The sequence below is a fragment of the Ctenopharyngodon idella genome, chromosome 9 (genome assembly GCF_019924925.1).
Source record: "Ctenopharyngodon idella isolate HZGC_01 chromosome 9, HZGC01, whole genome shotgun sequence".
Taxonomy (NCBI): domain Eukaryota; kingdom Metazoa; phylum Chordata; class Actinopteri; order Cypriniformes; family Xenocyprididae; genus Ctenopharyngodon; species Ctenopharyngodon idella.
In genome coordinates, this window is record NC_067228.1 from 31,571,229 (window position 1) to 31,597,849 (window position 26,621).

The 26,621-nt window shown below is 36.3% G+C and overlaps 1 protein-coding gene across 4 annotated transcripts in view; it reads left to right on the forward strand.

The window, feature by feature from the left end:
* ubr3 (ubiquitin protein ligase E3 component n-recognin 3) overlaps nt 1–23,821 on the forward strand; it is an 88,538-nt gene extending 64,717 nt beyond the window's left edge. For all 4 annotated transcript variants that reach the window (XM_051904894.1, XM_051904897.1, XM_051904895.1 and 1 more), the window contains 9 exons: nt 2,409–2,514; nt 5,062–5,162; nt 9,985–10,109; nt 13,088–13,195; nt 15,092–15,217; nt 15,527–15,703; nt 16,241–16,450; nt 16,551–16,690; nt 20,546–23,821. In XM_051904894.1, coding sequence (XP_051760854.1) covers nt 2,409–2,514; nt 5,062–5,162; nt 9,985–10,109; nt 13,088–13,195; nt 15,092–15,217; nt 15,527–15,703; nt 16,241–16,450; nt 16,551–16,690; nt 20,546–20,663 — 1,211 coding nt within the window. In that variant the 3' untranslated portion in view covers nt 20,664–23,821. The remainder of the gene's footprint in view (nt 1–2,408; nt 2,515–5,061; nt 5,163–9,984; nt 10,110–13,087; nt 13,196–15,091; nt 15,218–15,526; nt 15,704–16,240; nt 16,451–16,550; nt 16,691–20,545) is intronic.
* The last annotated feature ends 2,800 nt before the right edge of the window (nt 23,822–26,621 follow it).

Here is a 26,621-nt window from a genome sequence, read left to right on the forward strand (position 1 = left end):
CCCTTCAGTTCACTCCACTCATTTTCTTTAGGGTTCAGGTCAGGGGACTGGGACAGCCATGGCAGAAGCTTCATTTTGTGCTCAGTGACACATTTTTGTGTTGATACCATGTATCTGAACAAGATGTCCAGGACCTCCAGCAAAACAAATAGGCCCACAGCATTAAAGATCCAGCAGTATATTTAACCGTGGGCATGGGGTACTTTTTATCCATGTGTGCACCAAACCCATCTGGTGGGTTTGCTGCCAAAAAGCTCTTTTTTTTTTTAGTTTCATCTGACCATAGGAGCCGGTCCTTTTTGAAGTTCCGGTCTTGTCTGACAACTGAATATACTGGAGATTGTTTCTGGATGAGAGCAGAGGATTTTTCTTGAAACCCTCCTAAACAACTTTTGGGGATGTAGGTGCTGTTTGATAATTTTTTTAGGCTTTCTGAGACTCAAGACTCAACTAATCTCTGCAATTCTCAAGCTGTGATCCTCGGAGAGTCTTTGGCCACTCAAACTCTCCTCCTTACTGTGCATTAGGATGATTCAGACACACGTCCTCTTCCAGGCAGATTTGTAACATCTTTAGTTGATTGGAACTTCTTAATTATTGCCCTGATAGTGGAAATGGGGATTTTCAATGCTTCAGCTATTTTCTTACAGCCACTTTCTATTTTGTGAAGCTCAACAATCTTTTGCTGCACAGCAGAACTATATTCTTTGGTTTTTCTCATTGTGATGAATGATTACGGGAATTTGGCATTTGTGTTTCCTCATGTTTATACTCCTGTGGAACAGGCAATCATGGCTGGACAATTTCATGTTCATGATCACCCTGGTGTGCTAAAAAATGTAAATATGAATGGGAATATACTTCAGAGATATTTTACTCATAAAAAATTCTAGGGGTGCCAATAATTGTGGCCAACGTGTTTTGGAGGAAAACTGTAAAATTGTATAAAACATGATTAAAATTTAAAATCTATAATAAATAGCCTAGTAATATAACCAAAATCTTTTTGAATCTATTTTAAAATATAATTTATTCCTGTGATCAAAGCTGAATTTTCAGCATCATTACTCCAGTCTTCAGGGTCACATGATCCTTTCGAAATCATTCTAATATGATGATTTGCTGCTCAAGAAACATTTCTGATTATCATCAATGTTGAAAACAGTTGTGCTGCTTTAATATCTTTGTGGAAACCTTGATGTATTTTTTCAATATTTGTTTTTTATAGAAAACTAGAAAAATAAATCTTTTGTAACATTATAAAAATTTTTACTGTCACTTTTGATCAGTTTAATGCACCCTTGCTGAATTCTTGCTTAACTTTTGAACCCCAAATTGTTGAACAGTAGTGAAGTAGTGATTCTGAATTCGACACACATTGCTCATGGCATGAGACACTGTAAAAAAGTGAGGTGCGATGCAACAGCCAAAGACATCTGTTGACGCATTTATAAATGGACCAACACTTCAAACAATAGTGCAGACTCCTGTGTAAACGATCCTCCTATTGCAGTTACTGTGAAGGGTTTTGTTGAAAATTTAATTTCACACTCAATCAACCAATAAGTTGTTTTCTAAGCAGTTCTCCATCTTAAATTTTGATTAAAAATGCTTTGAGTGTAGGGATCACTTTGTCCCATCTTTCTTACAGTCATCTATAGGTGGTGCTGTTGCTCTATCATAAGTCTGTTGGTGAGCCAGCTTCCTGAATGTTGCTGGTGTTTAGTTTCTGGTAATAATACAGATCTGGCATCACAGAATCCCCACAGCCTGTAAAAGCAGACGGAGTCTGTGAGAGACGTCACATCTTTTGTTGCATTCAGAAGGGACAAAATTAGTAGTTAAAGGCTAAACTAGTGTAAAATCACAGTGTCCGTTATTATTTTACTGTCTAAATCACACGACTGTCTAAGTCACAATCTATTCACCTTCACTAGATGTACTGCTCACAGAAGTAGGCTAATGAACTTCTATTTTTAGAGTGGTTGATGAGTGTATGTGGCCATAAGTTTCAGTCTGGCTCTAGCATCTCTGAGGCATGTTGGGAATAGAATAACATATAAGAGTTATAGCCTCATGTTCTTCTGAAACCTCAGTTTTTGTTGTGTTCCCAGCAGCGTGTCTGTCTTTCTTCCTCAGAGTTTGTGTTGTAATCTGTCTTCTGAGGTAAAGTTGCAAGTTCATCAGGCTTTGCTTCTGAAGCCCCTGTGTGTGTCGGGTGGCTTCAGTGCCTTTAGTACGTGCTAGACACAGCATGTGTCAAAGACATTGATCTGTGTAAAAGGACAAGTTTTCATGAGGTCTATTATCTGTCACTTCCTCCTATGTACCTAGAGGCTTTACGCAAACTCCATTTATCATGTTACACACACTAACACTTATGTGTGTGTGCGTTCTGTGTGTTTCAGATCAGCTGTTTCATGTGCTGGCCATGCACATGCGTCTCTACAGCATAGATTCAGCATACAACCCCTGGACCAGACTCACACAGAGCACGCACAGCAGAGAGACTGAGTGAGTACACACACACACACACGTTTGTTTCACTATATTAGTGAGGACATTGCACAGATTTTTATTGATTTTTATATCAGGTTAATGATATTTTCTATGACCTAAACCAACTCCTATCCTCACAATAACAGGTGCAAAACACTAGATTTAAACCAAAACATATTTTGGCTGATTTATAACAAAGACTTTATATATAGAAAGACAGTGCACTCGTATTATTATGAATGGGAGAAAGTGCAATGCGCAATATGATGGAATAAGTCCCACATTCTAAATAAGAGGCAATCACTGATTGGTAAAGTCATCGAATCACTGCAGATAGTCAGCCGCCTATAGAGATGCACATTTAGGACTGCACATGCACATTAGCTTGATCCAGCCTGAAAAATGCAGTTTTTTGACATGATTCAAGCGTTTAGAAACAAAATTTATGAGGCAGTTGTTGTCAGATTTCATTGGTGATTTCAAATATGAAATTTAATCGAAAGCTTGGCGAACAGCTTTGGAGAATTTGATGTTTCCCCATTCAAAGAGATAGGAGCTGCACTTGCATGCCCGAGAGGCGTTTTAAAGATGGCCACCGAGTGAAATGACTTGTCTTACAGGGATTTTGTTTATAAGCCTTTTATAAAACGAGTAATGACCTCGCTAGTCGGTTGTTACACTATGTAAGTGAGTATATTTGGCCCTCACAAGTATAGCAAACCTACACACACTCACACACACACACACACACACACACACACACACACACACACATTTCCTGAACTGATCCTGGCACAGCAAAATCAGAGTTCAGTCCTTTTTATGAAATCATGATAAATTTCTGAATTCACAATGAAGAACTAGACTACCCATAATCCTGAAGTGAGATCCAGCAATCAGAAGTTGCTGTAATTATGGACATTTAAATTTTGACAATAGAACTTGTTTAAACGCTTACTAAAATTGAAGTCTCCCTACATAAACTACATGTACATTCAAAATCATTCAGTAGGATTTTTTTTTTTTCTTCTTCTTTTTAAAGAATTTTATACTTTTATTCAGCAAGTATGCATTAAATTGATCATTTATAATGTTACAAAAGATTTCTGTTTCAAACAAATGCTGTTCCAAATACATCAAAGTATAGAAATGAATCTTTCTATTCATTTCAACATTGACAATGAGACCGGTGAAGTCTGATTCACAAACAAATGACTCTTATGGGGCAGTTCTTCTAATAAATCAGTAAAAAATAACTTGGCTGGATGACGTTAACAACGTTGATACACATACACAAAAGAGTTTTGCTGCTATAAATGGTATTTTATTTTTTAAAAAAACACACTAAAATGAAGTATTATTGTTACTCTCAGTGGCTTTTTATGCCGTTGTTTCTCGACTGCTGCTGCATCTTTTTGACAGAGCGAGAGAGCGAGAAAGACTTGAGCAAATGGGGTTTCCATAGATACTAATAACTGCTGCATCTTGCAAATTATGGTGTGCCGCACTACATTTCATGAGTGCTGCGGTTTATTTTGAGGGTTTATGGCTGTGTGGAGGTTACCGCTCACCACATCTCCTGTTTAAAAGCCACTTAACACTGTCAGGCTGGTTAAGTGGCCTCATTTCTCCTGCGTTCAGGCGGTAAGACAGGGTTTTCACCTGTGTCTCTTAGGACTGTTAGCCGGGCTGGACTCAGACTCAGAGGGGAGGCAGCTGTGGTTATAAATACCTTGTTAGGGGCTTTTGAAGGAAAACTCTGTCACTACAACCCTCTGGCACTTTCACTGAGCTATTAATACAGCCATTAGAATAAAAGCACTGCTGTCCCTATTTCTGCCTGCCCGCAATCACTTGTCAAACAGAAAAAAGATTATCTGAGAGTTGTGTTCGGACATTAAAGTCATTGAATGTCATTGCTTTCTGGATGCCGAATATGAAAGTGTCATCTGCACTCGAAGCTTTTCTCAGAACTTTTTGCTCAATGTCTTTTACTCAGCTGGTGGTGTTGTGATTTTTAGTGATTGTATAGTCAGTTCTCCTCAAGTACAGGTAACCACAGATAGAGTTCATCACATTAACTGTCAACATCATCCACTAACAAATCAGAAAATGTCAAAAAAATATTTTAAACCTCGGTTCAGATTTCTGCTTTAATGGACGGCACTCACTCAGTCCCTCACATTCAAATAGTTGTCTGCTAAATAAATAAATACTTGATTTTCTGTTTTCTTTTATATTTTAATTGTGGTCTTGGGTTTCTTTTAATGTAAACTGCCCACCTACTGTACATTTACAGTAAAATTCCATTGAAAGGATTTGAAGCCTCATGGATATTCGCCCACAGTAATGGCCCTGTTTTTACATAATGTTTTAAGTTGTGTGGGCAAGATAGTATTGTCTGTAGATCACATAGTGTCATGCACCTAATGTAAAAATGCTGTGTATAGTTGATGTTTATATGTTTTAGATGCTTGCTCTTTGTTTGCAGTGATCATGTGTTTGTGTGTTTCTACAGCATTTAGTGTTGTACTGTTGTATGATTCTGTGTTTTGTGTGCAGGTTCTGTGATGATGAACGTCCCGAGGTGCCCATGCTCTTCAGAGACGTCCCGTCCCTCCTCATCATCTTCATCCTCACCATGCCACAGCCTTTACGCAAAGGTAAGGCACACGCACAGTAACATGAAATCACAAATACTTTTCATGTTCACGCCACACAGTAAATGATGGAGAAAGACCTTCTTAAAGGGTTAGTTCACCCAAAAATTACATTTCTGTCATTAATTACTCACCCTCATGTCGTTCCACACCCGTAAGACCTTCGTTCATCTTCGGAACACAAATTAAGACATTTTTGATGAAATCCGAGAGGTTTTTTATCGCCTATAGAAAGCAACGAAATTACCACATTCAAGGTCCAGAAAAGTACTGAAGACATCGTTAAAATAGTCCACGAGACTACAGTGGTTCAACCTCAATGTTATGAAGCGACAAGAATACTTTTTGTGCGCAATAACAAAACAAAAATAACGACTTGATTCAACAATTTTTCCTCTTCCCTGTCATTCTCCTACGCATTTGGCGCAGTGAACGCAGTTCAGCGCTTCCATGTTTTGTCCGAACACCAGCTCAGTATTGGCCAACGCTGTTCACGTGAGCAGCACAATGCATGTAGTGAGTCGGCATTCTGACGTAGAACACAGAAGCACTCCACTCCTTTCACTGCGCCAAATGTGTAGGAGACTAACTGGGAAGAAACCTTGGATTTCATCAAAAATATCTTAAAGGAACACTCCACTTTTTTTGAAAATAGGCTAATTTTCCAACTCCCCTAGAGTTAAACAGTTGAGTTTTACCGTTTTCGAATCCATTCAGCCGATCTCCGGGTCTGGCGGTACCACTTTTAGCATAGCTTAGCATAGTTCATTGAATCTGATTAGACCGTTAGCATCTCGCTCAAAAATGACCAAAGAGTTTCGATATTTTTCCTATTTAAAACTTGACTCTTCTGTAGTTACATTGTGTATTAAGACCGACAGAAAATGAAAAGTTGCGATTTTCTAAGCCGATATGGCTAGGAACTCTCTCTCATTCCGGCGTAATAATCAAGGAACTTTGCTGCCGTACCATGGCTGCAGCAGGCGCAATGATATTACGCAGCGTCTCTCACAAATGTCTCCATGGTTGCAAGGCACGCTCCCTGTGCAAGCAGGGGGTCACAGGCGCTGCGTAATATCATTGCAGAAGAGTCAAGTTTTAAATAGGAAAAATATCGAAACTCTGTGGTCATTTTTGAGCGAGATGCTAACGGTCTAATCAGATTCAATGAACTATGCTAAGCTATGCTAAAAGTGGTTCCGCCAGACCCGGAGATCGGCTGAATGGATTCGAAAACGGTAAAACTCAACTGTTTAACTCTAGGGGAGTTGGAAAATTAGCATATTTTCAAAAAAAGTGGAGTATTCCTTTAATTTGTCTTCTAAAGATGAACGAAGGTCTTGCGGGTGTGGAAAAACATGAGAGTGAGTACTTAATGACAGAATTTTCATTTTTGTGTGAACTAACCCTTTAATGCCTAATTTATCAAGTAAGGCTGACAAATTAACAGTTAATGATAAAAATGTGGTTTTAAAAAAGAAAAAATTCAATCAAAAACAATTGGTCTTATCCTCTGACCTTTACGTAAGTTCTAGAATTAGGTAAAGGCATTTCTACCATCACGTCAATTCCGATTTGAGGTACCACCTTCATGCTTTCACAAAACAGTTAAGCGCAACAACCAAAAGTTTCCATCTGAAATGTATTTATATAGATCAATTAAATATAACAATTTAAACAATCTATAATGATGATACCAGTGATCCTCCAGATTCAGGTTTAGATCTAGATATATTTTATTATAGTGTTGTTTAGCACAAGTGCCACAGTGACTCGGACACATGTGAGCATTCAGAGGCAATTAAGAGATTTAACTGTTGGTCGGTGTTGTTCTATCAAGATATTTAAATGTTGGCAAAAGTCATTCTCATGAAGTAATAATGAAAGTATGGTTTGATTATTGCAGTTGAAAAGTCTGAAAGTATGTTGCTTGGGCACATGCCTGCTTGTTCAAAAGTAATTGAGATTTTGATAATAGTCAGTTATACAATCCATTGTCTTAAAGAGTCGGATATAAGTTCAACTTTTTCAAAATTAAATTGGCAGTCCTTCAACTCTTTCCCCACTATTGATGGAATTTTACACATATTCTGAAATAGTACAGAATCTCCGGATCAAAACACAGAATTACTATATTGTGATCTCATTCCTTGCTGTGGTTGAAAATTACTTACATTGTTAACAAAAATCTTCTCTTGGCAAGATTTGGGTTGAAAATTATTTCTATCTGAAACTCCGCTCACACACTTGGTCCTGAGAATGCCGTCAGTCGTGATGCACCAGGAAAACCAATTGCTGCAGAAGATGTACAGCACTTAAAAAACATCTTCCTCTTTCCCTTCACACTGAGTTTCATCTTTAGATGGGCCATGACTGTCTTGATTGATCACTGATCATTGATTGACTCTCAAATAAGCATCATTTGTTTTGTTATTGTGAGCAGAGGATCGATTCAGGTCCATCAGTCTGAAGACACAAGACAATAAAGCTTGAATTAGCACAGAAACGGGCTGTGCATGTGTTAGAGAATAGCTTAGTGCTGTCACAAAGACACTGCTGTGTGTGTGAGGTGTCATTGTCTGTGGTGAGGAATGTTAATGGAGTGTCATTGTCTGTGTGTGTGCGAGTGTGTCTGTGTGTGGCTTTTCATCACACAACTGGTCTTAACACCTGCTACATGAACACAAGGGCTAATTACCCTCTCCAGAAAAATCTAATCTTTTTCTGTACACAGTCACATGATTGATTTTTGTGTCCTAACAAAAGACCCACGATTCTCTTGAAAGCTCTGCCATCTATAGAGCTGTTTGAGTAAGAGTCTCTCTGTGCTTCTTGTTATTGGAACAGAAGCTTTTATTCAAGGATGCAACTGAGATATTTAGGCTTGGGGAGACCAAAGGGAAAGTTTAAGAATCTGCTATAGATAAAATATATATTTGTTGTGTATGAACATAATTTGTGAGGAGCAGAAGTCCAGTTCAGTTCAAATTGTCCTGCTTTCTCGAGGTCTTAGGTCACATTTAATTTTCATATCTGCACTCTTGTCCACTGGAAATATTTTGATCAATGCATTTTCAATGTACACTACCATTCAAAGCACAACTGTTTTCAACATTGATAATAATCAGAAATGTTTCTTGAGCGGCAAATCATCATATTAGAATGATTTCTGAAGGATCATGTGACACTGAAGACTGGAGTAATGATGCTGAAAATTCATCTTTGATCACAGGAATAAATTGCATTTTAAAATACATTAAAATAGAAAACAGTTAGTTTAAATTGTAATAATATTACAATTTACCCTGCGAAGGCCTCCTTCCCTTTCCTTTCCCTATATATAGATAAAACGTTATCAAAATTATTCTAGTTCGCATAGATCTGCGGACACAACTAATTTTTCTGTATTATGCGGACCAGACAAGTAATTTGGCAAATATCACTTTATTTAAAAAAAAAAAAAAAAAAAAAAAAAAAAAAAAAAGACCAAGCTTCTGCGCACAAACGCACTCAAACACGCAAACCTATAGACTAAACACGTAATGCCAAGTTTACACTACAGGATTTTAAGCCCGATTTGCAAGTTAACGAGCTCGCTGACAGGTCAGGCTGTGATCGGGGGAAAATCAGCGGGTGATCGGCGCTCGCCAATCTTAATGTGTGAACTACTCAGTGACGCTCGCTGACGCGTCGCTGACACCTCGCAGACACCAGACAAATATCTAGCATGCTAAATATCTGGAGCTGTTGGCCGACTCGATATCCTGTGGTGTCACGTGTCGCGACGCAACAGCCAATGAAATATACACTGATGTCTATGGAAGCAGCAATAACAATCCATTCATTTGCCGAAGTTTATTCATATCAGATACACATTGTGTAAGTAACTATAAAGCTCATTTATCAACTATAAAGCTATCAAGCAATTTTAATTACATTTAATTCAATATTTAATATAATTTCCTCCCAACATCCATTTTCAAATAAAGTCGTTGGGTGACAGAGTTGTCGTCAGGTCGTGTAGTGTGTAACCTCCTGTTGCGGTCATGGGTTCAATTCCCAGAGAAGGCTTTAAAGGATTAGTTCACCCAAAAATGAAAGAAAAAAAAAAAGGTCATCATTTACTCACCCTCATGTCGTTCCAACCCCGTAAGACTTTCATTAATCTTCAGAACACAAATGAAGATATTTTAAATGAAATCTGAGAGATTTCTGTCCCTCCATTGACAGTTTACACAACTACCATTTTGTCACTTCAGAAAGTTCATAAAGAGATGAGAATGAAGATCATTTCGCACATCAAGCAAACATGCTTGAGCTTATGTTTACCATATCAGATGTGTGTTCATGAATGTTGTATGTGAATAAAAGCCTAAATTCAATCTGTTCATCATATAAAGTGATTGAGTCTCTTCAGAAAATTTGGACTAAACTTCTCAATTCATATGGATTAGTTTTACGATCCTGTCAAAGTGGTAGTTGTGTAGCTGTCAACAGAGGGACAGAAAGCTCTCAGATTTCATCAAAAAACGACATGAGGGTAACTGTTGCCCAAAATTTCATTTTTGGGTGAAATAACCCTTTAAGTGATAATGTTTACCTAGAACTGTGCAGCAGTCATAATCTTATGGAATATGAGTGAAATAGAATGTTTTTCTTTCATCATATCTGAATTAAGTCATTATATTTAGATGAATCATGCACAGTATGACCATGAACATAAAGTGAAAATGGGTTTTAATTTCATGTTGTGTTAAAACATGTTTTAAACATACTAAGATACTACATCTTGTGTTAATCATAAGCATGTTGTGTTTGTGTGCAGAGCACTTCACGTGTGTGGTGAAGGTGTTGTACAGTCTGCAGTACACACAGGCTCTGGCCGCTCTGTCTATCAGATTCAGCTGTGAGGAGAGACTCGCCTGGAGCAACACAGGAGCTGCCAAGAAGGTGCGGCCAATGAGCTACACATCACAACCATCTCACCCAATCACACATCCAGCCAAACACCAATCGAAAAGCTTTCTTACGCATACGTCAGCCAATTGGCTTTGAAGATTGGTTTACCATGCCTACCATTTTTCAAGGGCTGGTGCTCTGTGTCCGTCAAACAAAATGACGGACCAAATGTCCCTTTATCATTTTGGAATAAATTACTTTAAATGAAGTTTACCATAGTTTATCATTGCACAAATGTCATAAGCTTTTGTATCAGGTTATGTTGAAACACTAAATATAACAGTAGAAGATGAGAAATTAGTGAAATAAGAGGAAATCTACTCGTGTCAAGAAGTCGATCAGTCAACGTCATAAAAATTGACATTATCACAGGAAAAATGTGTTTTAGTTGCAGATGCAAACAGGGGTAAGTGTCTTTTCTTAAAATAAAGTTAACTTCATTATTTATTACTTATCAGAGCACAGAGATGTTGAAACCATTCAGCATCCTTTTGTTTTTCAAATAATTTGCTGTTAGTATACAGATGTTTACTCTAACTGTAGATAGATATTTACAGAAGAAATTCATCAAAATCATCCTCAAATTTTCTGAGGGTGAAGCATACAGCCATACAAAATTTCCTGTAATTTCCTAAATATGGATCTAGTGTTAATGAAAACCGCCCGAACACACATGCTTTCTTTTTATTTAATGGAGAAAATAACACAGAAGTTTAAAATAAACAGAGGTTAATTACAAATAACAAGTCTAACCTGATGCTTTAATTTACGAGGTTACTGGCTGATTTAAGGGACCAGAATGAACAAAACTCCATTAACTAGCAACTCTAGACACTTATTCTGAATTTCATGTTCAATAACCACCTTTTTACCTTTTTATAGTTTAAAGAAATTTCCCGAAAAAAGGAGTTTTGTGTGTGTCTGACAGTTCAGTAAGCTTTAAAGCTTGTGAAACAAAATGGTGGATAGCAACCAGGCTTTTCAGAGTAGTGATTTGATTGGCTATTTGGCTATTCCAAAGCAGAACTCTAAACTATTTACTCAAAATCTATTTTATAATGATTAAATTGCACATTAAGACCTGTAAGATAAGCTAATTTTATTAAGAGAAAGAGTATGTTGTTGTCCCTCAATCCTGTTTGTTTAGGGGGTGCTGGCAATAATCTTCAGATAACCCAGAGCGAGAAGATGCTACAGGAAAAGTCCTTCAGATAAATCTCACTCAGAGGTTTTCATTAGCACAGAAGAGATCATTAGCAATGGTTCAACAGCCCTTTAAATGTCTATTTTTGGTGTAGACGGGCTTTATGAGAAATAAATGGACTAATGTGAAGAGTTTGATGTCATCAGTCAGACTGCTTTAATTAACATCTCTCTTATCTCTCTCTGCCTGAAACTTTCATTGCTTTTGCAAATTGCTGACTACATTTAAAACACACAGGATGTTTCAAAACCTAGCAAGTTTTCTTCCTAGACAGCAGAATTGGACATTACAGGTCAGGGGTCTCAAACTCAAATTTGCCGCATAAGAGGGCCATTTTAACATTCAAGCACAAAAAAGCGCAAAATTTCTGAAAATTTACTTTCCTTTGCATTATTTCTCATTTACTTCAAATTTCATTACTAAAATACTTTTGCCATACTTAACAAAAAATGTAAACAGCAGTGTCTCTATCATTGTTACATACAGTATTAGTTTTTAACAGTTAGTGCAGATATATTTTTCCTTACTTTTAGCTTAAATAACATCAAAATCTTGCACTGAACAACACTGTACTGAACAAATACAATCCCTGAATACATTTGTACAGTATTCTATTTCTTGCCAGACACCTGGCAGCGCTTCTGCTCACACAGCTGTGCCACATTTGTCCAAGATGGCGTTTGAGCATCGGTAAAGTTTATTGGTAGCATCGGACACGTTTCGGTGGTTTAAATCAACGCTCGCAACTTGCGTGAGTGCTTTTACTGTAATTTAGGCAAATGCACTCATAATAGAAGCAGCATGGCGCAGCATGGCGCGCTCGTTTTTCCAGGCGTGCCTATGCCACGGCAAGAAAGCCCTGAACCAGCTCTCGTCAAATCTGCCTGCGTGCTTTTTTCTTTTCTTTTTTATAGAATCGTGTCATTCTTTTGAATATGGAATATGCTATGAGACAACTAGAGAATAATAATAATAATAATAATAATAATAATAATAATAATTTAGCGGGCCACATTATGTTTTATTTTGAGATCAGTTGCGGGCCAGGTGGAGGGGGAGAGGGGGTCCATAAAATGGCCCGTGGGCCGGCAGTTTGAGACCACTGTTATAGGTGCATTCAAATGTTCAATCCATTTGTGATGGCCAACAATGTTGTCTAGATAGTCAGCTCACTAGGTTTTGAGAAACAGCCAATATACAGTATTTAAATCCAGTTAGTACAATGATGGTAAATCTTATGGAAACTTGTTTCCGCCACGGAATAAAACTATTTAAAAGATAATTGCGACTTTTTATCTCATGATTCTGACTTTTTTTTTTCTCACAGTTGTGAGAAACTCGCGATTCTGACTTTTTTCTTGCAATTGCGAGTTTATATCTCGCAATTCGGGCTTCTTTTATCATAATTGTGAGATACAAACTTGCAATTGCGACTTTATATCACCAATTCTGACTTTATAACTCTCAATTGTGAGTTTATATCAAGCAATTCTGAGAAAAAAGTCAGAATTGAGGGATGTAAGCTCGCAACTGCAAGAAAATATTCAGAATTGCGAGAAAAAAAGCCAGAATTGCAAGATAACTCGCAATTGCAGGAAAAATTGTCTGGAGTTTATTACCTTTTTTATGTTTATTACCTATCGCAATTACCTTTTTTATTTTTTATTCAGTGGTGGAAACAAGCTTCCATAGATTCCATTCTGGAGGGAGTAAAAAGCACTTTTTTACTTCATTTTATAATATTCAATGCTGTTTTGATACGCAGAACATGCCAAACTCTGACAAATCATGGGAGTCTCTCCTGGGTCACGTGATCTCTGAGCTGACGAAGGCCAAAGATGTGTACGACACCAACTCTGAGGAAGCATTAATGGTGAGTCATTTTCAGCATCACGAAAGGGTAATACAGCACTACAGAACAGTTTTAGAACACTATTATTTACCATATTGTTCTGAATATAAGACAAGCCTGATTATAAGGCGACCCCCTTTTTTCAAGATGTACCTTTTGGAAAAAGGCATTTTGAGGACCAAATCTTGTCTTTTATAAAGAAAATGAATTTTCATATTTTAATTTTTATATTGAAAGTATGGTAAGTACTGGTGAAACCAACAATCACATTTAAAAATAAACATACCATAAAAATAACCGGTAGTTCTCATTTCCAGTAGAACTCACAATGACTGAATTCACATTTTTATGTACAGTGACACATGTTGGCATGTCAAAAAACACAGCTGTTTGATCCGCATTACCCATCTGATCCAGGGGATATGAGTGATTTTACCTTAGGCCAATCACAGTGCTGAAAAGACAGCAGTTTCTCCCTGAAGTCAGAGGGCAAGTGCTGGGTCGAAACTTGTACATCATTCCTATGCCGCATCAAAGCGGCCACTTCGAAGAAATCAACAGGCTAGCGTGTCAGCACGCAGCCGAAACAAGAAATGAGGGGCCTCGCTGGTGGGTACGTTCAGCTGTTGGGCGATATCCTTCAGCTAGATGATGGCTCTGGTTATGGGCAGCCCCTCATTTCTTTCCTCGGCCACGGACCAACACACCCGCCCATCAATCTCTTCGAAGCGGCTGCTTTTAGGACTGCAGTATTCTTTTCTTTGACTGTTAGCATTTTTAAGACTCTTTTTGGGCTCGTCATCTTCTAGCATTACACTCTGACAGACCATATTTCCAGGCTGCTTAATGAGAGTTGTTTGACTCCACTGCGTTTATCAGTCCTGGAGGTCACACTCGTTTCACATGTATTTCACACTCCCTATTGTTGCAGGTGTATTATTAACATGTAAAAGTCTAGACCCTGAATATAAGATGATGGTACGGTAGTAATCTTTTCTGGTTCTGACTATTATGATTTAATTCAAGTACATAGAAATTATGAGATTACCTAACAAAACATGCTAATAATTTGATTAGCCTTTATGACTAAACTTACAAAACAAATTTATTGGACAGATATTGATTATTGAAGTCATTAACTTACAAATTCAGCATCAGTAGTAATAATGAGAATATGTAGTACAGGGCACAGCAGGTTCAGATCTTTTTTCTTTTTTTTCTTTTTTTTTTTTTTTTTATTGAAGAAAAGTGTGTAAATAAGTATCTAAGAACCCATTGTTGAATGTCTTTTGCAAATGTGTCACCGTGGGACAGTACATTCACTTCCTTCTCTTGTTGTTTTGACAAGGCAGTAAAAAGTCATTTTATTTCCCAGGAAGTTAGTTGTGTTTTTTTTTTTTTTTTTTTTTTTTAATCAGGATACCTTACAGTAAAACAAATTTAACTTGAAACATTAAATATGTAATGTACATTAAATTGATTATGTGGACTCTACCCTTCAAAAGTTTGGGGTCGGTAAAAATTTTTTTGACAATGTCTCTTCTGCTCACAAAGGCTGCATTTATATGATCGACAATACAGTAAAAACAGTAATATTATGAAATATTATTACAATTTTAAATAAAATTTTTAATATTTTAAAATATTATTCTTGTAATGGCAAATCTGAATAAAAGTATTAATTCCGTAAAAAGCAAAAAAAACTAATTTTTGAGCAATTATACAGAACACAAAGTTTCATGAGAACCAGCCATAGAAGAGTAATTATCTATTAAATAGTAATCTGCAGCTCACTGTTATTTGAGCCTGAAGCTTGTTCATTCAAAGCCAGTCACCGCGGCCGGCTGTCAGAGGGCTGTTTATCAGGGCTTTATCAACCGGGAATGAGCTGTTATTAATGATGTCTTCTCTCTGTAGTTGAGCTCCAGTGTGTGGTCTCCTCAGTCCATTGAGTTCACCCTACAGCAGTTCTGTCTGCCCTTCCTGAGACTGTCCTGTTTACTGCAGCACCACCTGTATGGAGACAGCTTACCCGGCTGCCAGGTACACTGCATAGACTTCTGTTGTTTTATATACTGTACAGCTAGTTATAAATACTATAACCTAACCCTAACACCCTAACAGAAAACTTTCTGCATTTTTATCATTTAAAAAATATATATTTATTTACTTTAATTTTATACTGTTTTTGCAAAAGAATCCCCAAATGGAGGTTTTTGGGGATTTAGCTCACATCTTGATACAAATTTGTCCCCAGAATATGGTTAAATAGGTACTTCACACATGTTCAGCCTGTGGGTATTCGCTCTCATTCAGCACAGTTGATAGACTCACGGCTGTCTCTCGTCACAGGTGGAGGAGGAGTTTTCTCTGCTGACCGGGTGTCTGAATTTGGCTGGTTCTGTTCAGTCCAGTGGATCCATGAGCAGCGCAGCGTGTCTGGAGTGGAACTTCAATGCTTTCGATCTGATTAACCAGTGGTGTTCAGAGGTCATCGCTCTGTCCGGTTCACCCTCCCAGCAGTCTGTGGTCAGTATCCGTTTGTGTCTTGTTTCTTTGTAAACCCTGTTTTATTTTATGTGTTGCTAACACCAGTTTTTCTAACCAAATGTTGTCTTTATTACTGTTAACCACCTTGATCTAACCAAGCGTAACCAGCATCAGTAACATCATATTTGATATACAAGATTGCAGAGAAGATTTGAAGATTTCATGCTGCAAAAATAAAATTAAAGGGGTCATGACATGAGAAATCAAATTTGCCTTGATTTTTTGACTATTTTTTTGTGTGTGAAAAAATCTTTAACATAAGTGAACCTCAAGGAACATATAAAAAAAATAAAAATCCATGTCATGACCCCTTTAAATAACACTAATCTAAGTGACTCAAACATTGTGCATGACCGAGACATGCAATACTGGGTAAACCAGTTGGCAGAAATTAGATTTTTTTTTTTTTTTTTTTTTTTTTTTTGTACAGTGTCAAGATGTTACAAAGTGAAAAGACTTGCTTTTGACTGACAGTGAAAGTTAATTAAATCTGGTATTTTTCTTGTCTGTCTTCAGTCTCTGTTAGTTCAGGATCCGCAGTGGGCCGCTCCTCGCCTCCTGCACCTCCCAGACAATTACAACACCATCTTCCAGTACTACCACAGGAAATCCTGCACCAGCTGCGGCAAGACCCCCAAAGACCCTGCGCTCTGCTTGGTGTGCGGCGCGTTCGTCTGTCTGAAGGGTCACTGCTGTAAACAGCAGGGCGTCTGTGAGTGTGTGCTGGTGAGTATGTAGCAAATGCTGAAAGCTCAGTTTGAATTATCCTTACACTGATGATGCTGATTATAATTATATATATATATATATATATTTTAATCCAAAGCACTCCCAGCACTGTGGAGCAGCGACCGGTATCTTCCTGCTGGTAAACGCCTCAGTCATCATTATCATCCGAGGGCATCGCTTCTGTCTGTGGGGGTCTGTGTATCTGGACGCTCATGGAGAGGAGGACAGAGACCTACGGTAAACCTCTTGCTGCTCTGATGGCCAGATATTGCATCTAGATTTCATTCTGAGGGGCTCAGTAGCAGGGTCAGAAATTTACTTTTCCATTAAGGGGTAATATTTGCCCCCTGGAATTGATTTTCAGGGGTATTTTTTTATTTGTAAGGGCAATTTTAAGAATTAACATATTTAATATATCTGTGTTGTCTTTCATGCAAATACTTTAACCAGTTACATCAATCAGAATACTATTGGCTGTCAGCAAAAAAAAAAAAATGTAATCAACATCAGCAAAAGCCGTCTTTACACTGCAAAGGTGGAACAGAAGTGGCATCTGACATGGCGTTTGTTTATTTGTTTAATGCTGCTCAGATGTGGCATAAATGTACAGTACCTCTCAGAAGTTTTGAAACATTTCAGTTTTTTGCATGTTTTTGAAAGAAGTCCCTTCTGCTCACAAAGGCTGCATTTATTTAATCATAAATACAGTAAAAACGGTAATATTGCGAAATATTTTTACAAACTAAAATAACTGTTTTCTATTAATATATTTTAAGATGGAATTTTTTCCTTTGATCAAAGCTGGATTTTCAGCATCATTACTCCAGTCTTCAGTGTCACATGATCCTTCAGAAATCATTCTAATATGCTGATTTGGTGATCAGGGAACATTTATTATTATTATTATTATTATTATTATCATCATCATTATTATTATCAATGTTGAGAACAGTTGTGCTGCTTGACATTTTTTGTTAAAAAAAAAAAAAGTAAAAAAAATTTAATGTTTTCAAACTTTTGACAACTTATGGGTAGGACTGCAATTTTATGACAAATAGTTGATTATTGCTCTTGATGTTGTAATAATGATTATTAATTTGTCAATTAATAGAATACATAAGAAAAAAGTTGCAAAGCAGCACATCATATTCTGGCTAGACAGACAAAACAGGCTTAATTTTAGTAACATGAAAAACAAAACGGTTATTTAAACTGGGAATAAATTATATTCACCTTACTCTTAACGTAAGAACAGATGTTGCCATTATTCAGGGTTTTTCCTGGCTCAAATCGAGGCAAAGGTGGTAAAATCCTTGGTCCCTCTAGGGGGGTCTGCGGGCATGAAGAAAATTTTGTACATTTCAAAGATAAATTCATTAATCTGGTGCACTTTGAGAGTTCAAATTAAAGAGCTCCAACCAAAAAGTACCTGAATCCACTGTTAAAAATAAATCATCCACCCGCCAACTGCCCGATGATTTAGATATCTGCACCTGATCATCATATTACAATTATTCACATTCTCAATGTTAAGCATGATGATATGGTAACATATCACACTGAAGTAGGTTTCTTATAAATTAACATTTATTTAAAATAAAAGTTCTTCTTTGGCGAATTACATTTCCTTAATAGCCTAAAAACAGTCTTTACTCCCTTCAAGTCAAGTCAAGTCACCTTTATTTATATAGCGCTTTTAACAATGCAGATTGTGTCAAAGCAGCTTTACAGTGATAACTGGTATATAATTTTGGCTGCACAGCAGCTCTTAAAGAACATGGTGTCATTATCCATCTTAAGTAGATTCGGTATTGATTCATTCCGTTGTAAGAATCAATAGTTATTAATTTAGTTAATTTATCTACAGTAGTCAACATTTGAAGTGGATCAAAAAAGTTCATCAAAGTTGTCCTTAGAACTAAGTTGTCCTAAGAAGAAGGTTTTAGGACAACTTTGATGAAAGGTTTTGATCCACTTCAAATGTTGACTACTATATATCAGCACTGGAGTGAACAGTGATGTCATCATCCAGCTCAGTTCAATTCGCATACAAGGGTGTTGATGCAGGCAGATCAAAACACTGTTGAATATCAAATGTCAAGTGTCCCCAACTAAGCAAGCCAAAGGCGACAGCGGCAAGGAACCCAAACTCCAATAGGTGACATCAGGTGGCAAACGGGTGTTAAAATGGAGAAAAAAATCCTTGGGAGAAACCAGGCTTAGTCAGGGGGCCAGTTCTCCTCTGGCCAATACTTAAATTGTCACAGTTTCATTACATCATTGTTGGAAAACACTCTTATCAGAATAATTTCTTTTAGTTAAGCTTGTTTATATTTTTAGTTAAAGCTGTTAAGTTATAAAGCAATATCTCATGTAGGGTTTTTCCTTTGTTTTATATATTGACCACTAGGAGGTGCTCTAGACACGTTTTCCTTGATTGGTTTTCCCTGAGAAATACCTTCAGTTAAAAATGAAAGTAAAAGAGTGACGCATGTTTGTTTCATCTTACCGTGAAATGAGAGTTCTGTGTCTTTATTAAAATCAACACATTAATGATTTATCTCTCATCCACCCTCAATTAATTGGAATGTTATATTTTATTACTTGGCCCGGCCGACCCGCGGATATAACCGTGATCTGCGCATCACTATCGAACAGTTCCAGAATGCGCAGGGAGCCCGCAACAGAACCGTGTCGGTGAAAAAGGGGTATCTGAGCATGTGACTGCCTGAGTTTTGTCGACAGCCAGAGGCGGCACGAAATTTGACGGAGACAGCCACCTCGTAATTATCTATGCAGGAAAAACCCTGCTTCCAGTTATTTTAGCTGTAACCATGAACACAGCTAAAATTATTTTACCATTTACTGCATTTTGTTATTTTTCCAGTTTTTTACTATAGTGTCTAATGAATCGGAAGTTTCCATGTTCTTCACCATTTCCATTAAGGGTGTGGCACAAAGGATTTGACGCATGAATCCAAAACTTGTCTTGTAAATGTTTACTTTTTCTTTACTTTGTTACATTTCAAAAGAAATTCAGAAACTCAAAAACTTCTTTACGCTTAATCTGTTTTCAAATACATAAATTTTTCACAGTCAAAAGACTGTCTAGTTCCAATCCTTCCTTCTTCCTTATTCTTCTTCAGATTTTGTTATGCAGATGTAACACGTATAAAACTAGTCAAAGTCACATGATACAATGCAAATAACACAAAATATACATTTATCAAGAAACATAATCATTCTTAATAAGGACAAAATATTACAAAATTATTAATGTTGTTATGGCTCTAACAGGAAGTACCCACACAATCACAGAAAATAACTTCTGCGTTGCCACATAAGGTAAATACCGAAAGTGAGCAAGAACACTTAAAAGTAGTCCTTGACTTCTGTTCAGCGCGAGTTTTCCAGTCTGATATATGCGGTGTTCCTCAAAGCTCTGTCCTTGGACCATTTTTGATTGTGTAATCTGTTACTTTGGAGAGGGCATTATGTATGCACATGTTAATTATTTGAAAAAATTTGTCGTTCACTCAATCTTTGAAGCTGTCTACACCACAAAATTAGTCTCTTATTTGCATCGCATCTGCTCTTTGTTGTTTATGATGAGAAGTTCAGAATTCATTCAGTGAGCATGTGCACTGAAGAAAATGAGAATGGCATTTTCAGCTGTGATTAATCTAAATGCCTCTGATTGGCCATTAAATTCATAAGCTCAACAGAAACACATGATTGGATATAATGCTGCATTAAAAATGTGTAAAAAGAAATCTGATGCAACGTGAGCAGATCTAAATATAAAGCCTCAAATTCAACATGTTTCAACCACAGCGATAGCTGTAAATATATTTACTTAAATTTTACAGGGGCACTTATTTTGAATTTGAAGAGCATTTTTGTTTATTTTGGTGACATTTTTGCCCCAAGCCCCCATTGATTTCTGACCCTGCTCAAGTAGTCATTTATTTGATTTCATTACCCTGTTATGCCTGCCTAAACATGTTTTGCATTTTTTAGTGTTGTATTTCTTTTTTATAGAAAACGGTTTACCTTTCCTGCTGTAACCTCTTGATCTTTCCTGTTCTGTAGTCGAGGCAAGCCTCTGTATTTATGTGAGGAGAGATACCGCGTCCTGGAGCAGCAGTGGGTCTCGCACACCTTCGACCACATCAACAAGCGCTGGGGTCCCCACTACAATGGACTTTAACATTGCAGCCCACATCCTGGAGAGGACAGGTCACATGATGTCAGCGCAAGCCTCTGTGTCGTCCTCTGATGATTTCTGTCGTGTAATATAAAGAGAACCTGCATTGAGTTGGCCACAGCCTGGGTTCATGTGAAGTTTAGTGTACAATCAAGGCTAATGACTAACAGCGTGTGCGTGCGTGTGTTTAAAAGTGATTTTTTCGTGTGGATTAATAGGGGAGAATTTTGTTTTGTCCCAGCAAGCTCACAGTGAAAGCACACTGAGTTAATTTGTGTCAATCCTGTTAGACGCACAAGTGGAAAAAATGCTCCCATTCTGTAATATTTGGAAAACTGAGATTTTTGAGGAGAGAGATTCTTGGAAAAGAACTATTCTGACCAATGTTAAACAAATCATGTACAGATATCAGAATTAATATCAAAACCTTGAATGCTAAAGGTACCAAGACTCTCAACATATCCCCCCGCCACCCCATGACCAGTGCGATGTGTAGTCATGTCATGTCATGTCATGCTATTTAAGTTTAAACACATCTCATAAGACTGACTGTGAGTTGAAAAGCAGTGAATGAGACAAAATATAAACAGATTAGAGCTAAAGCACGATTTGTCTCTGAGTCGAGGTGTAGTTGCAGTCATCCTCAGGTATTTTATTTTTTGTTTGTTTTTGTTTTGTAGTCTCAGATAAAAGATTTTAATATTTAAAAAGTGCTGCTATTCATTGTTTGAAAAAAAAAAAAAAAAAAAAAAGTAAATTATACCTTTGTAAAAAAAAAAAATATTTTTACAATTTTCATCTTTTTTTTTTTTTTTCTTCTTTTTTTTCTAATGAAGGCTCTGTGTTTGATGGTGGTTGGCTGGTCTGTTGAGTTTATTATAAAAAAATATTCCCCTGCAACCTTGTACAGCATTTCTTGGCACATTTATATTTAATGGCTTGAGACAGAACAAGTCTTTATGGTCTGTGGCTCTTTCCCTCGCATAAAGGTTATCATTTTCTCACTCAAGGCCATTTGAAAATAATAAATACAAGTAAAATCAAAAAGAAAAAAAAATGGTAACACTTTACTTAAAGCCTTTATATACTGTATTATGCATTGTAAAAGTATTTTAATGCTTTAATTATGCCTTGTAATGCACATTCTTTGTTCTCATCAATAATTGTAACCACAGTTAAAATGCATTATAATACTTGTATATTCATTGTTACACTTTTAGAAAGTGTAAAAACACATGACAAATCAATTTCAGATGTAACAAGGAATCTGTAAATATTATAAGGCAATTTAACTTTGGTTACAATTATTTATGAAAAGATATAATGCATTATAACACGCATTTTGAATACTTGTACTGTACATAAAGGCCTTAAGTGTTACCAAATATTTTTGCATTATTTTTTTGCATCATTTTCATCAAACACATTTCTCATTAATGTAATGCATCTTGAATTTTTTCTTGTTTCTCAATAGTGTTTTGGCTTTACTGTAAAGAGTCGTCAGATGTGCTTGAATTGTCAGGAAAATAATGCAATGCAATTGCAACGCAAAAAAAATAAAAATGTAATGGTTCTAAAAAAAAAAAAATAAGCTTAGCTTTTAATGCAAAATATAATTTATTATTTTTGACTAAGGGTGAAATAGTGAACTGGGAATGTTTTTGGCAAGTTTCTTGAGATTCACCTCACTATAGCCCAAAAATCTGACCACAGACCCAAGAAGTCAGTTGTCACTCAAGGTCTTGATTGTCTTTCCCATATTCTAATTACATGATAATGCCTAGACTGGTGTCAGATGGTCCATAGGGGGCAGTGTTCTCCATTACACTGAGCTCTGGTTCAAAGAGCCTCATCACACAACTCCTCATATAGATGTCCTGTTGGGCTTATGTATCTACAGGCTCAGTTGGCAACAAACCTCTGAAGTTAAGAAAGCTCTTAGTAATAATCTTCTTGACTTTGTGTTTTGTAGCAACTGGCTGCCTGAGTCTAATTTCTCCTCCTCTAGGATTTTGCAGGTTATGAAGTTTTCTTGTTTAAAGATATTATTGTGATATTAATTTGATGCACACACCACTCAGATATTGAATTCCTGATCTAAAGTGTTTGAACTCGGCCAGGTTGTGTGTATCTCCTTTGTGCAAAAGAATCAGACCAAATAAAAAAATTAAAAAAAAAAGTTTTAATGTTATCAAAAAGAAAGGAAAAAGGAAAAAAAGTTATTTGGTACATTATACAAATAGATATTTAGTGAAGGCTAGTTTTCCAGTCAGATAAATGCGGTGTTCCTCAAGGCTCTGTCCTCGGACCATCTTTGATTGTGTAATCTGATACTTTGGAGAGGGCATTATGTATGCACATGTTAATTATTTGAAAATGCGTTAAACTGGATCACATCAAATGTAATATTACAGCCCAGTCCGGTGATGGACCTGTATAGTATGGCACACAGTTTCTTTACTTTATGCAGCTCCTCTGTTAGCAGTTTCCTCTTTTCATCTTTTCCCCCTTAAAAATTCAGATCAAGCTTCACATAAACAAAATATTCCCAGTTTAAACATTATAATAATTTGCCTTGTGTGACACCAAGAGCTCTCAATGTGGTGTCACAATCAAAAAAATGTCCTTGTGAAAATTATATTTAGTGCAATTACAGGGACATGTAACGTCCAGCTATATTGAGGGCATTTTACTTTTATTTCTTTCCGAAGACAGACAAGCACCCCCCAAAACCACACACATATTCAGACACACACACCAGGAAAAGCATGTTTGGTTTGTATTGATCAGTTTGATTGGTAGGTGTTGATTATCATTGCTGCAATCATGCCATGCTGGATGGATGTTTTCGGTGCACTTGAAGGTAGCTTCTTTTTGTTATTTTGTCTTTATTTCTTGCATGCTGCTGTTTTTTCCGTTTTCCCTTCTTTGAGAGTTCTTTCTTTCCCCACTTTGTATAGACAGACAGTTGTGCTAAGTGTGATGGGTGGATAATGCTGGTGTGTTCTCCTGCGGTGGATGCTTGTCAGGCAGGCAGTAATACAGTACATTACTGTAGGTGCTGATTCAGACTTTATGATGTCATCTCTGAAAGGGTGACTTTTAATGACATTTAATGCAAAATGTAACATATGTGAATAAAATATACAGATGCTCTGAAATGCCTTTGTGTGTTTTTTTTTTTTTGTTGTTGTTTTTTTAAAGCATTATAATCCATAAACCGTTAAATGTATCCACATGTTAGAATTTCTGCTCTCTCCATCTGGTTATGCAAAGATTGTTTATGGGCCATTCTACAGAAATGGTTCAAAGTCAGAGTTGGAAACATCTTGGAAAAAATGTCTTTTTCCACAAATTTTGTATGTATGCAAATTGTATAATATCCAAGGTACACATTTCTAGTAATTGTGCAGTTAATTCTTATATTGTATTTTCAGAAAGTTTTGGAATACTTTTCCTCTCCCCAAATTTGTCACTACTGAAACACAATATTAAATAATTTAATAAGAAGTGTGAACCACACACTGACCTATTAAGATTTTTGTTTTTGTTTTCACAGGTAAATCAGTAACAATTACAATTTTAACAATATTTCAGGTGTAATTTATGAGATTTGTTTTCTTAATTCAATATTTCTTTCTAAAAGGTATAAAGTTTATCATAATATCATAACATCTTAGTTGATAATTCAATTAATGTACTTTATTTTTGACAAAACATCCCATGTTTCAGTCGTGACATTTTCGGTAGTGACAGTAATGTGTTGGTAGCCACCACATCACATTACAGAATTTTAATTCACTTTTGTGCCTAGCTCAAAGATGCTAATCAGCACATGGTTAGCTAGCACAGCTCTGAACAGTTGTTCACAGAAAAAAAAATACATTTTATCGAATAACACTCAAAAAAAACAATGATGTCACAACCGAAACTTCACCACGTTTCAGTCGTCACTGTTTCGGTAGTGACAATTTTAGATACTTTTGAGCCTAGTTCAAATATGCTAATCAGCACATGGTTAGCTAGCACAGTTCTGAACAGTTGTTCACACATAAAAACTAAATTTCATGGAATAACACCCCCAAAAAAATTGGCTTAATTGCAGAAAAAGGGTGTTGGGAAGTGACGTTCCTTAAAGTTACAAACAGATTTTCAGACTTTTGAACACATTTAACTCAAAATGATGGTACCTATCTACTATGAAAGAGAGGCTATGAGAGGGAGGGACACAGGAATATTTCCTTATCAAAAATGTAGAAGTGTGATTAAAATCAGTCTCTGCCAATGGACTAAAACATACACTGTTTTGGTAGTGACATGAAAATCCAGGCCACTTTTTTTTTTTCTTTTTTTTTACATGAAGTTTCATGATTTAAAAAAATAAATATATATTCTCTATTAACTACTTCTGTATATATAAAAAAAATTATATATATATATATATATATATATATGGACATTTAACACATAATTAGGCTACATAAAGGATGATTGAGAATATATGTAGGGTAAGTGAAGTATGTAGCCTAGCCTATAAACTTAAGCTATCAGGCTAATCACTTACCTGTATGCTATGCTAGTATATAAGCTAACTAATACTGACATAAATGGTCATAAAGTAGTTGAAACAGTATTTATCGTAACATGATTTTGTAGGAATTGTAATCAGCTGCTAAAAAGAGTACCTATTAAAAGCAATTTGAACCAATGGGATCGCTTGGGGTCCTAAAGGAGTGGGGGTTACTGAGTAACTGAGGGTATGCACCTGACATCACCGTCGACTGCTGTGACTGTGGTTCCGCCCATTGAATGGCAAAAACACTGAGTGGCAGCATTGGTTTTCAGCGTGAATGCCGCGAATAACACACAAAACACATTCAAAACGGTAAAGAGCTTTGCGACCGACTGTTCAAATAGATTTGACAAGAAATTTTAGGTATATTTTTACAGACTGCCGAAAGCTTATACACAAGACAAAATTGCTCTGTTAGCTGTGGTGTCAAGACATCTATAAATAATAATAATTAAAAGATTAATATGAGGAAGTACAGAATGTCACATTTTGACTGTTTCAACACAAAATGTTTTACCAACTAAGAAGAGCAGCACTTTTAGAGTTTCATCCTGAATCCATTTTTTCCCTGTCGTTATTGGGAAAGCGAGTGAAATACAAAGACTATATACTTAATAGGCTAAATAGTTTTAAATACATCGCGAATATGGAAAAAAAAAAAAAAAAAATGGATTTGTGCTGAATGAGAAAGGTATAGGCTACGTGAGCCCAACGTTACTTTCACTTTTGCTTTAGCTAAAATTATTATTATTGTTATTATTTATTTATTTATTTATTTTGCTTGTTTATAGCTATATTTTTTCATTCTTGTTCTGTTCTGAATAGGGTTAAATTTGAAGGATTTGTTGTGGAGTGAGGGGAACTAAAATAGTCTATGTTTATAGTGTTTATAGCTATAAACAGATTATTATTTGAATGTAATACATTTCGACATTCATGTAACGATTCTAAAATTCTCCTTGTAGCCTATTCAACCCACTTTATTTTCCTCATTTGAAATAACATTGCATTACATAATAAACTGTGTACAGGCTATTTTATTATTGCAATATGTATTCAATATGTATGTATTCATGGTAAACTAAGCATCATGTTTGTGGGGGGTTTTTTAGTCGTCATGTATGCATTTTACGGAACTGTCACTGTAAACTCCGACGGCATGATCAGCTGACAAACACCCTATTCATATATAAAATTATGTTATTAAATTGTAGCCCATATATAAATCATAATCATATGTATATATATATATGTGTGTGTGTGTGTGTGTGTGTATATATATATATATATATATATATATATATAGCCTATATAATAAATAGTCTGTATCAGAAATGTTTTATTGTAATATCTGTTATGCTTAAACTGTTGATCCGCAGCTTCTCTTG